Source organism: Pterocles gutturalis, unplaced genomic scaffold, assembly GCF_000699245.1.
Source record: "Pterocles gutturalis isolate BGI_N339 unplaced genomic scaffold, ASM69924v1 scaffold20484, whole genome shotgun sequence".
NCBI lineage: Eukaryota > Metazoa > Chordata > Aves > Pterocliformes > Pteroclidae > Pterocles > Pterocles gutturalis.
In genome coordinates this window covers 13,676-26,963 of record NW_010131218.1, presented here as the reverse complement: position 1 = coordinate 26,963, position 13,288 = coordinate 13,676, and the positions used below count along the sequence as shown (strand labels likewise).

General features: G+C 47.8%; 1 protein-coding gene across 1 annotated transcript in view; it reads left to right on the top strand.

The window, feature by feature from the left end:
- The window catches only part of LOC104466957 (neuronal growth regulator 1-like), a gene marked incomplete at its 3' end in the record, with an annotated part of 53,698 nt that extends 43,543 nt beyond the window's left edge, over positions 1 to 10,155 (top strand). The window contains exon 4 of the mRNA XM_010080543.1: positions 10,024 to 10,155. Within this exon, the coding sequence (XP_010078845.1) occupies positions 10,024 to 10,155 (132 nt within the window). The remainder of the gene's footprint in view (positions 1 to 10,023) is intronic.
- Between the last annotated feature and the right edge of the window lie 3,133 nt (positions 10,156 to 13,288).

Genomic DNA, 13,288 nt, shown 5'->3' with positions numbered 1-13,288 from the left:
CTGTTCTGCCCTGTGCTCTTGCCCTTTTCGCACAGTTTTATCCCATCACTTCCAGTCTGGTTTCCAGTTATTTTCCTAAAACTTGCGGATAAACAGGAAGTATGTATACGCATGGGTTTGGGAGAGCAGGCTTCCAGAAACGATGAATTGAGCTGAATGAAGGCAGAATTTCCCCTGTTGGGTGAAAGGCAAATCCCCAGCACCAGGACACTCTTGTTGTTCATTCCATTCTGGTTCCAGTGATGCTGAAGCATTTGAGGGGGGGGGGGCGGAATCCAAACCCCTGTGAAAATGGTTCAGCACATGCAAATTAACAGATTTTTCACTAACACTGGGGAAAGCTACACTTTTCCAGAAATTAGCCTGAATTTAGACGTGAACATATTCCCATGGTGACTCCTCTCCTCCAGCACATTCCCTGTGCCGTCAGGGCGTGTGTGTGTGCGATACGACCGAAGCGAACGCCCGTCCTGTTGTTTCTGGACAGCCCTGCGGCTGTGAAGATATATTATTGCACTAACGGATCCTCACAGCAATGCTGTCCTGCCCATATATTGGTGTCATACGTCTTCGGAGCGCTCCGGTGACGGGGCTGGGGGGGAAGGAGGGGGCTGAGAGCCGCTTCCATTCCATCAGAGGACACAAGGCGATGCTGGTGGCAAACCTTTCCTGGAGCCGGCTGCTACAGAGGGCTGACACTGGGGGAAGAGAAGCAAAGAGGCTTTTAAAAAACTTCTAGTTGAATCCTAAGAAACAAACAAAGCTTGATACGAGCGCAGCTAATGTGAAATATTTTGTTCCACTTGCATTTCTACTGGAGAACCACCGTTTGTCAGGTGTCACCCACACGGGACAGAAATAAGAAGTATTTTGTTGAGGTGCAAGTACTCTGAGCCTGGATTTTCAAGCTGAAGATACTTAACTGACGTTAATTATTGTCAGATTTCCAGGGCTTTGTGTGTGTACAAAGTGTGAGCTTGCCATTTAAAATGCTCCATCTCTTGCTTCAAAATAGTTTTAAAACTAAAAGTTTTACAAACAAAAGATTCTGACTTTCATCTTTTGGACTTCTAAGTTCTGAAAATCTAACAGATGTCGTTGCTGGGGAGGGTTATTCACACCACTTTTTTTTGCATAGTTGCAATTGGTCACGATATGATTTTTGACCCTGAGCAGCTGCCCTCCCCCACGCTCCGCTCAGCTGCTGCCTTGGCACGGGGAAGATGCTCCCAGCACTGATTGAGTCATGATGGATTTTGCCTTCAAACCACATTTCCCCAACTTGGGAATTCAAAGTCCAATTAGCCGCTACTTTAAAGAGCCTGGCAAGGCTGCTGTCCGAAAAGACCTCTTTCACTCCAGCTGCTTTGTCCTGGATAGTTGAAAACTGGTGTTGACTGTTTCCTGGTCCGTGGGTTTGGGTTTGCAGCACCTGGAGCCGCTGTTCATTGTCCCTGTCTCCAAGAAATCCCATCTCACTTCCCCAGTCAGAGCCCCCTGGGTGGGGAAGGGGTTTCTCATATGGAGCTATCACTTCACCAAGATGACATCCCACAGGAGGTGGACCTTTGAGGTTCCTCATGGGCTGCCCGCTCCAGACAAGGCATTCCTAGGGGCAAGGGCATGCAGCCGCCCTTCCCAACTGGAGGTGGATTTATTGCCACGTCACACCAAACGTGAAGCTCGTTCCCTTTGGGTGTCTACAAAGCAGAATGTAAAGTAATTCCATGGTTTAACCTGATCAGCAATGACCGCACTACGCCTCCCTGATGCCATCATTACTCATCTCACCAGCAACAGCTTCATTACGGCTCCTCGTGCAGGTGGAGCATTACCGGCCTGAGCCGAAACATCTGTTCTTGCAACCGAGCTGGAAGCGTTTGGAGACGAGCCAGGAAACCTTCAGAGATAGACCCAGGCAGGGACGAGCAGCAGTGACGGGCTAAGATTGACGGTGATTGGGGAGGTTTTACCTGCGCGCTGGAGGGGAGGAGATCAGCAGGGGAGTTCTGCACATTGCTGGCAGCTCCTTTTCCACTCCGCTTAGCCTCTGGCATCTGCCGATGATGTCCATCCCAGCTTGGGGAGGAGGGAAGGGCAGGGATGTGTTCTCGCCTGTCCTGAGCCACCGGAGAAACCTGCAGATTGCCTCTTGGGCTGGGTTGTGCTTGTTGGCACCAGCTGGTTTCAGAAGCGATGCCTTGGGAGCCAGCACATCACACGGACAAAGATAACGTTCATTTAAGGCTCAGATGCCTTTGGGTTTTGCAAAGATTTCATGTCCTGCTCCTAGAGGGGGTTTCTGGGGAACACCCCTTCTCGTTCTGCCCCAACATCAGCTCCTCGTTCCATGCCATTTGAGGAAGCCACCCAGCTCAGAGTGAACAGCTCTACAACACAGTACTTTACACAAGCCTGGTGCTTTGCCTTTTTTATTGAACCGCAATACCTGCTTCTTCGAATTGACCGCTCTGGCTGGAACCTCCAGGAGTCAGGAAATCTTCTGGGGTAGTGGCCTGAGACATGTCCCTGTCCCCACCCAAGGCACAGCACCGGGGTGTTGGGCTGCTGCTTGCACCGGCTGGGGCCGGGCACCCGAGCAATTAGTTGGGTTGCAGAAGTTCCTGCTCTTCATCTTGTACAGGCTGAGCTCCTGCAACGCACCTCCCTTGACGTGTGAAGCCAGTTGGGTGGTTGGACATCCTCAACACAACCGCTTGCTGTGCTGCCTCCTACCTGAGCGCTTCCTCGGCTGCAAACGTGCTGCAAGGAGCTGCTCCTGTGCATGGACCTCCCCAGAACACACACAAAGTGCATCCCCTGGGACATGGGACAGCCGGGTGGGGGGCTTGGTGGCTTTCATCTGCCCTTACATGAGAAAAACAACGTGCATGGGACAGATGACTAAAATACCGCACCCATGGGCGCGTGGTGATCACGTGGTGATTGCGTGGATGGGTTGGTCTGTCTCACAACCATTTGTGGACTTAAAGTTTTGTGATTAATATTTTATATGAATTTAATGGGTTGGCTCGTGGTCCCGAAGGGAAGTTTTTCAGTTGGTAAGGGCATCGCACACCATGAAATCGATGGTTCCCTGCTATCAAACACACAGCTGGCAGCATCCCAGGAGCTCAAGGGGAAGTGGTGTGGAGCTCGAGGTGGAGTAAATGAGGGGATTAATTAACAGCTTAAAGGCAGCAGTGCAAACACTGGCACTCAATAGAAACTGCTTGTTGAGATTCTTTCCTTTGCCTTTGGATAAACAAAAAAAAATAAGGAGCTTCCAAAACCACACCCCTCCCATTCAAAAGGCAGTGCCATTTGGTTTCAGCTTATGGGACTTTTGGCCCTTTTTTTTTAACGATACTTGTAAGTACCATTCTTGGGAGATACAGGGAGCATTAGGATCCAATTAAGTGACATTCAGTATCACAACCCATTGCTCTGGGGCCAAGTGACATTATACCGTCTGTGATCAGGGGGTTTCTGGGGAAGACTTCTCAGAAAAATGTCATTTTTATCAGGACCATTCCAGAAGTCTGAGCATCCCTTCAGGAACCATTAAAGGTATTCCTAGAAATCCTCGTGTCTTCTTAAAATATTTAAACAGGCTGAAAAAAAATACTCTTATTAAAATACAGTTGTCAAGAGAAGAATATTCAAACGAAGATGGTCAAATAATTGGGTCTTTGTGAAGGAACTGAGAAATGAGACTACGATTACAGTCTTAGGGAAATGCGGAGGTTGAGGTTCAAACTGAAACCATACAAAAGCATCGCACAGAAATAAGTATGAATTTTTCGACATTTTTGTAACAAATGGAAAGCATTTCTCACTTTTCAATGGAAGTAGATGAACTCATTAATAACTCATAAAATGCAATGAAAAGTAGAATTTTCATACGCGCTTAGTTTATTCCCTCAGATACTAGTTCCTTTTTATTTGAGAAATACCGCACTTCTGAATGAGCAACTTATGAATCATAGAAGATATTTCAGTGAAACAAAACCTTTAATGATGAAAACCAAACCAAGCACCTGCAGATCCCACCCTCTCCCCCCTTCCTTTGGCACAGTGTCCCTCCTGGCTACCTGGGGAGATTTTAAACAGAGCATGGCAACTTTGGGGCTTGCACAAATATTTTAGAGAAAAGTAACAGATAATCTCTAAAATGCAAATAAATGCTCCTATTTTCTACTTGTACTCCGGGGACACCCCCTCTGGGAGGGCAGCAGGCGGGCAGAAGCCCCAGGCTGGGCGTGATGGGGAACACAGATGCTCCAGGGAGGTGACAGCGCGGGGACAGCAGATGCCACATTCATCCCGACCATACCTGCAGCACCCTCTCTTATTTCCTAGAATCATTTCCTCTGGGCATTTTTATGAATAAATCATATGTTAAACATATTAAGAACTCTTTTTAAAATGCATATTTAAAAAAAAAAACGGTGTAGCTTTTGAGGGGTATGAAGAAATATGAAAAAAATCATCATTAGTGATTCATTTAGCTCTAGCACTGCCTCCAGTTCCAACAAACTGCAGGCAGCAGAGTCATGCAAAACGGGAGGGATCAACAAATGCACTGGAGCCAAAGAGATAATCGGTGGATGAATAACAGGCCATCATTTACAGTGCACCATTTTGATACAGCAACAGGAGGAAGGAATGCTATAAAGCCCTTGGACATCAGGAAAGCTGTGACCACAGCCCTTCACCCCAGGGCGAACACCGGGGGAGCACCGTCCAGCACCCACTTTGTGTGTCGTGGAGCAGAGAGATGATCTCCCTGCTATGGGCTGTGGCTGTATTCAGAGCAACGATGCCAGCAAAAAAAAAAAAACCTGGCATTTGTAGCAGAGTGCACGTATACCTCTGCCTTCTGCAGGTGACACGGAGCTTTGAGCAGATCCACCAAAATCAGAGTGTGGTCTGATACACGGGAAATGAAATATCCAGAAGACATAACATGCAGACATCTAAAAAACCTACTATTCCAGGTGGGGTTTTTTCTTCCCAGGTAACGTCTGGTTGACCATTATCTTTTCCACAAGTATTAAAATGGAGCTGGCTCTCCTTTATATTAGTACTCAGCGGCTCATGCAGACAAGTCAGTCCATATACTGGAGTATGCACTGACCATGTGTTCCCTGGCATGAAGTTTGCAAACAGAAAATTCGTAATTACTCCAAAACATCATAATTCCATAAATTTCAGACACATAGGGCAGCCTGGCAGCTGTTCTGTGCAGAGACAGAAACTGATGGAACTTTGGAGAATGAGGAAAACTAACTGTGAGAACTCCTCTTGTAGGACCAACCTCCACCCTCTACTCACAGCATCTCTTGATAACTGAGATTTACATCACCCGCACTATGAGCGTGCCCACAGCCAGCTCCCCAAACGCCTCTCTCCATAAATTTCACAGGCAGATGTACCCCCGTTTGTCTCCACCTCTGAAACGTTCAACTTTGCCGATCTATGTTCACATCTCTTTTATCAGCATGCCTTTCTGACAAAATTGCTCCACTTGCTGTTCTTGTTGCGTCTCGTCAGCTGGGCGATCTCCTCCAGCCTTTGATTTATCTGTCAGTTTTGGATGTTTTTTTCTTTACATTTTATCTGATTTTTCTCTTCAAACGTGGAGCGCGGCTCCTCTAAAGCTAAATTGCCTTCAGCGATCAATGGTTAAATGGTCCCTAACGTCACAGGGCCATTCTCCTAAGAGGTGGTGAGCTGTTCGGATTGCCCACAGTTCCTTGGAGAGGACTATCCAATTACAGCATCTGGTGGAACTTTAAGCCCAGAACCCATCATGAGTAGCAGAAATGGCTTCAGATCATTTTTTCTGGGTGAATCCAATTATTTAAACTTGAGATTGTTCTCAGCATCCCATGGCAGGCAACTCATCTCCAGGACAGAAAGGTGCCTCCTTGCGCCCTTGATCCTCTATCTCCACCCAGCCTCTGGGATCCAGAAGGACCTCGCGGATTGCTGAAAGCATCTGGTGATCGTTGGATGGCACCATGATGGCATCGTCACTGGAGACCACCTCCTGTTCTTTCGTGCTGAGCCCAGTTCTCATCACCGAGGCAGTGTGCATCAGGACGAGCTGGGATCTCCGTGTTTCCTGTCTTTTGGGAGACGATTCACTCAACTCTGCAGTCTCGTGTGTGCCATCAACATGCCCCAAGTCCATGATAAATGAGGACTGGCGTCCTCTCAGCCTTGTGCTCCCCACACTCCCAGCCCCATGAGGGTCTTCAGTCTCTGCTGGAGGAGGAGGTGCCTCAAAGGTTGGGTCATAAAGCCAGGCCTGAGCACGGAGGAGGTTTTGCAGTTCTTAAACTGGGGCTATATACTAGTTATGTAATATCCTAGCAAATAAGGGAAAAAAACCAAACTCTTGGCTCAGACGAAGTCCTCAGAGTTCTTCGGAGCTAGCCTGGACTGGCACCAGATTTTTCTTCTTCCTGACTTATGTTTAACACCAGGGGAGGAAAATGCTGCCCTTGCAGAACTCCTCCGTCCGAGCCTTTGAGAGCCAGTCCATATGGCGATGTGTCCGTGCGCTACACCTGGTGCCAGATACCATCTGCATGGTAAGAAAACACAGTTCTAGTTGTGTACCCTCCTGAGGAATACAAGTGTGATGGTTTATCAGGCATCAGAGCACACGCAGTAGCAGGAAATGGGCGTTCAGGCTGAGATTGCACAAGCATTTCCCTTCCTGGCTAGAGAACCTGCTCTTATAACCTAAAATACCCAGAGCAGGTTATTTATGCGTCATTATATGTATCAGTAAGTCTCCTTAAGAGATGCCCTGAAAACCCATCAGGAGTGGCCTTGGACACAAGGCACTCTCATGTTTGTGTTTCTTTCACTGCAACAGTTTTTTCCCGTCTTTGATCAAAGATCTTGGCTGACATGACCTCAGGCTGATGGACTTGTGTTAATGAACCTCACGGACTTTTTTTCCTCACGTACCAAGTCTGATAAGCCTTTTGGCTCTATGGCCAGAAGAGGCAGACAGAGGTGGTCCTCACATCTGGAGAGGTCCCCAAAGCGCACGTGTTTGCAGAAGGGCAGAGCACGGTGTGGTCACCCCGGGCTTAAGACATCATGGAGAAAAAAAACAGAGAGAAAATGGAGTTGGCTCCTGAAATTCATCTACATTCACCAATATCTTCATATGCAGTTTTGTTTTCTCCCTACTGCTTTTGAATATCCTTTTCTGAGCTGGATGTGCGTGCCATGTAACATAAATACGCTTACACATACTCATGCATCTATCTTTCACATAACAGGATTTCAGCTCTCCCACACCGCCATGGGAAATCTCGAGAACTAAAAACAAGCTGAAGGAGATGAAACACTGTGCAGACGAGTGGGGAAGATGAAATGTGGTATCTATGTATTCCCTGAGAAAAATATTTATCTCTAATATTTACTAAAAGCTTTCTTAAGTGATCTGGATGCAAAGTTTCTGGGGATGCGAGGGTTTAAAAATGTCTTGATTTTAATATTTTCAAAGTCTGTGTGCGTTGCAGGGGGTTTATACAAATGCACTCAGTGTTTGCAGCATGAATTAGGCTGACAGCTCAGCCTCAGATCCCGATAAATACCAGCGCTATGAACAGCGCTGATGGGCGTTGTTGCAAATCGTTGTAACGGGAATTACTGTGGGAACTCCCACCGCGTTCCCGGCCGGCGGATCTCGCTGCTGTGGAGATTTTTCAGACGGATGGAAGGCTGCTGCCAGACCTGAGGACCGATGGTGCTTGTGCCGTGGCAGAATTGTGCTGAACACAGAAAGCCATCGGTGCGGAGCGGGGCTGTACCGACCCCGGCCGAGGCCAGGCATTGTCCCGTTCCCGTGGCAAAGCGAGTGCCAGAGGCTCAGCTACAACCCAGGAATTGTTGAGAGAGCAAAAGCCAGGAGGCAAGAAACTAGTGTTATGTTGACATTAAAAAAAAAGTTTAAAGCAGAGAATGTTTGGTTTTATCTTAACTCCAAACCACAAATAACTATTTTTATGAAATTCCAGGTACTTTGAGATATATTTTTTTTCTTTTTTCCAAATTGATGTTGGGAATTGGGATAGGATACCTCATAATTTATGGATTCAGTGGATGGTATTTTGGTGCATACCATATATCCAGGGAAGTACTGACATTGGAGAGCATCACAATCTCACAATTTAATAGTAATTTTTAACCTGCCAGGCAGGAGAATTTTGCGTTTCATATAATTTTCTTGGTATTGGGAACAAAGCAGAAGTCTTGCTGGAAGGTCTCTCCTCTGTCTGGACAGACACTCCCGTGCAGGCAGGGGCTTTGCATCCTTCACTGCCATTCAAAGCCATAGCAAATAAAATTTTCCTAGAAATCGATTCAACCTGGTCAAAGCGGAGCAGAATGATGGCCATGATGGGAACAGTTTGTAATTTATTCCTGCGAACAACCTGGAAGAGAAAAAAATTCATTCTCATGCAATTCCTCATACTCCATAAATAATTTAATTGCGTTTTATGAACGTTCACTTCAATTCACAATAATTTTCCAATTTCAGTCTTATCTCTCTCCCTACACACCCAGTGCCTCCTCGGCTCCTTCCCGTGCCAGGCACGGTACATTGTGCTTGTTAATGAGTGTCGTCATGCTCAGCGACGCACTGGGATAATTGATGGTTTGAACCTTGCACACTTTAAACATTAATCAGGGAATAGATGAGGAAACAAAATTCACTGGTGTGATGGACATGGGCGTCATACTTCTACCTAGATCTCAGCGCCCCGTTCAGATTTTTGTCATTGCTCCCCAAGTTGCAAAGTCCATTAAAAGCTCATCTCTCTGGGAAAACACTTCCAGCAAATTTCTTTAACCTTTGGATCTATAATTTCCTGTGTCTGTAGTCGTAACTGCTACAATATATGGGTTTATGATAAAAATGATGTGTAATGGTTTTTGTTTTCTTGCGTGGTGAATGCCCTGTGAGCAATCTAAACCAGTTCATTTGCTGCCCACCTACAATGCTGCTCGGAAGACAGGGAGACGAGCTTTGAGCCAGGTGTGGGGATTTGGAGAACCACGAAAATGTCTCTGTGTGCTATGGCTCTGTCAGGTGGACATAAACTAGCTTTGAATCATGTAGCTGTTCTTGCTCTCTGAAACAATTAATGATCGTGGATATGACATGCCAAGGAGTTATGTATTTCAGCTTGGTTGATTCACACCAGACAGACCTCAGCCTATGGCTCACGCCGACCGTCCTTATTCCTCGTATCGAGGCAAACACTGAGGATCCTATTTATTGGGTTTGGGTCCTCTGGGAGAGGAGATCTATTATTTATTTTTTAATTAACACGATGAAAAGTTTATTAGGGCAGGGAGCGCCCGTTAGGGATGGTTTCCTCCAGGACACGCTTTGGCAGCCCTCAGGGTGTCAGGGGGCCGAGCCCCCCAGCTGATGAGGTTTATCACCATTATGTACATCCAGCTGGTTGATGTACAAACGGCCATGAGAAGGTCCCCGGGATAGAAGGGGATGCCAGGGCCACCGGCAGCAGGGCTGGATCCGCTCCTTCAGGGCTCCTTGTCCCTTTAACTCACCCAATTTCTGGCTTTACTACTCCTTGCTGGGGGGGGGCAGGTCTCTGCCCAGGTGCAAACCATGAGCCCTGATGGATGCTGGAACTCTTAAAGCCAGGCTTTGGCCGAGGATCATGCCCTATGGTTTATGGAGCCCAGCAGGTGTGGGGCTGTGTTAGTGAATTGCTCTCGTGGCTCTGGGGCTGCTGAGCTTGGTGACGGGGCTCGGTCAGGAGAGGACCCTGGGCCAACCCCAGGGGCTGGGGGGGGTTTGTGAGCAAAAGCTGCAGCGGCTGCCCAGCTCCCCTGGATGTGCGTTATCTCAGCACCAAGCAAAGCTCTCCAGGTGCTGGAAAAGTTTCAGGTGGTTTGTGCTTAGAATTCTTTGGGAATGCTTCTAGTAATTTCTTTTCTCTGCTTATTTCATTTCAGCAAAACCCTTTGAGAGCGGGCAGTACCTGGACATCTATGGAATTACAAGAGACCAGGCTGGGGAGTACGAGTGCAGCGCAGAAAATGACGTCTCAGTCCCAGATGTGAGGAAAGTAAAAGTCACAGTAAACTGTAAGTCATGTTATTTTTTAATCGCTAAACCCAGTGGAGGAGAGGGACGTGGCTGAGAAGAGAAGGCTAATGCAGAGACGTGCTGCTTGTGGTGGAGCTGTGGTTTGCTGGGTTTTGGATGACGGTGGCAGAAGGAGCCATGCGGTGATGTACGAGTCAGCCTCCCCAAAGGAGGGGAAACAAGCCTCAGGCTCAAATCTTCCTTTTGTCTGCGGGGACGGCAGTGCTGGCGGAGGCTTTACAGCAGCTGCTCTCGCTGGGCTGCGGCGCTGAGACTCAGGTTTTGGAGTAGTTTTCTGAGCAATTATCTGAGTAACTTTTAAGGACTGCAGTGCTTGTTGGGCTGAAGAGTTGCTGATTAGATTTGCCGTGGTTGTGCAATAATATCAGGAGATGAGAAACTTCCTGAAATTCTGTTGGGTGATGAGATGGCAATCGGTCTCCGTGGAAATTTGAAGTACTCCCAGTAGAGGCAGCAAGCTATTTTGCGTGGTTGCGCTGATGTGGAGGCAAGGAGAAGCTTGCTGCCGTGCAGTTCTGCTGTAGCGATCGTGGTGGGTGGTGGGTAACACCAGGAACCCCCGAGTTACCCATCCTGCAGCCTGCTGGGTCTGACCTGCCAGGATTTCCACACCGGGATGGTGTTTCCAGCTTGGGACTGAATTTGGTGTAGCACTCAATATGACATGAAACGTTCAGAATGGCATTTTTTTTTTTAATGTTGGAGGGGAGAAAAAAAGAAAAAATGGGAATGATTACTCTCAATCACTCTGAATTTTCTCAGGTTAAGTGCAATTACCCAGCTTGTAATTTGTAACAGTTTCTGGTTTGATAATGGCTGCAGCATCCTTACTGGCCACAGATTTTTACGATGTCAGCTTTGGGTCTTCCTGGACACCTCCTGTCCCTGTTGATGGGTCCCTTGTCCCCAGGTTGCTCTGTAGCTGGAGGTGGGTGGTTGCTGATGGGGCTGACCATGCTACTGGGCGTTTGTGGGACATTCCCATGTTAAGAAGCTGACCCAATGCTCCTTGTTTGTGTGACAGCAGGAGAGTCATAGTTCACGATGCCCTGGAACACGATGGGTCAATGCACTAACGCTTATAGAACAGCCCGATCATGCTCTGGGTGTCCCAGGGTCACGCAGGCTGGTGACCCTGGCTGCAGACCCTGCAGAGCTGCTGAGGCTCTGGCGTAATGTGACCATCAGTCCTGGCTTTACTGGTCACAAGAGCAGATATCAACCGCAGGGCGGCTCGAGGAGACTCGTGAAGAGCCCAGGGCTGTTCTCACCCTGCTTTGCCCTCATCAACGTGTTTCCACCTACAGCAGCTTTGCTGAATTCCCCAAAGCAGGGAGTGCTCTAAAAGCTCCGGGCTATGCGGGAGGAGACCCACCACGGATGGTGTCCTGGGGAACAAGTGCCCATCGCTTTCTGTGCAGGAGGTTGTTACTGGAAGATTGTCAGTGAGAGAAGTTGGGCAGGTATCCCTATGGGCATGCCATGGGGTTTTGGGGGTGATGCCTTCCACACCAGCTGTACTCCAGAATGCTTTGTGTTGTCAGATAATGAACTTGCAACAGGGACCAGAAGGAATGGTGAGCTCGGTCTACTTTTAGTAAAACAAATATTCTCTCTATGTTATTTCATATCATGGGGATTTTAATAAGGGTGACACTAGCTGTTGTGGAAGCTAAGTGCTTGTAGAAAGGGAAAAGTTGGTGAGTTTGCTTAGTGGTTGTTTTGGTGTTTGGCTTTTTTTAAATAATAAAAAAAAAACAAAACACAGTGAATGTGGTAAACTCATGGAACCTCTCTTGCCTTCTGAGCCAGGATCCAGAAGTGCCTGACTCCGGGTTTGGATAAAGCATCACCTTAGCTGGCCAAAACCGAAACTCAAGCTTAAGCACAAAGCCCAGCTGATGGGCTGGTTGGCGTGTGCCCTGCACCCTAGGGTGTGTGTCCAAGCGGGTCTTTGTGCGGATTCATCTACCGGGGCTGGGCTGGAAGTGTCCTTGGCCATAGCGTGGATGCACACCGTGTTATGTCAGATTCAGGCAAACTTCTACACTGGGGACGTGCAGAGGATTGTTCTTTAATATTTCCTACAACTAAAGAAGAAAATGGAGGAGGGAAAGAAATAAAATTGAAGCAATGTAAAACTAGGATCTGGCTACAGCATGAAGCACTCTGTATATGTGAATGGTTTGCCATAGTCAGCTAATTGCTAACGCACTCCTGTTTGGGTTTGTGCGCTGTCCCCTCGCCGGTTCGGCGCAATGCAAAAGCACTCGGAACATCTGCTCCCTGCTGATGATGCTCATCTGTTCTGACCGGGCAGAAAAATGCCTTGTGGTGTTCAGGAGGGGCTTGAACTGCTAACGAGCAAGGCTTTCTCCCACCACCACCTCCCCCCCCAAAAAAATCCTCCCATTCCTTTATTTTCTTTGGGTTTATGAACTTGTTTAATCCTCCTGCTGACACGTGCAGGCTCAGCGCCATCTCCGCAGCCTCAGCAGCCCCTCGCCCGCCCCGGTGTAACTCCGTCCCTGTGCGGGGATGCTGTCCCCATCCGCAGGTACCCCCACCCCGTGTGCCATTCCCCGCAGTGGGTGTTGCAGGAGCCGTGCCCAGCACACCAAACCCCCTCCTCTGGTCTTACAGGGATCCCGTACCTTCACAAAATGTCTGTGAGGTCTACGGTCGCTTCACAGCTGCCTCTGACCATTTTTAACACCGTTTCCCTGTTACTAAAAGGGATGTTCTTTACTGCAGACCTGGTAACTGCAGAATAAATCAGGGGTTTATTATGCCCAGTTAATAGCATGTATCAATGTGCCCTGAGCAGCATCAGCGTAGTTCTGAATATGGATATTCATCGCGGAGAGCGGGTGTTCACCCATCCAAGCATGGACGAGAAAATTACCGGGTTTAAATTACTTTCTGAATTTCAAGTTTCTTGGCTGGGCAACTCCCAACCGTACCTAAACAACCAGTTCGCTCTCTGCCTTACAGCATGTACGTTAGGACTCTCATGACTTTACAGGGTTTTTTTTTTCTTTATACTGCTTCATCCTGCATAATCTACATTTTCTACTTCATTTATGCCTGTCCCCCGTAATTTCCCTTATA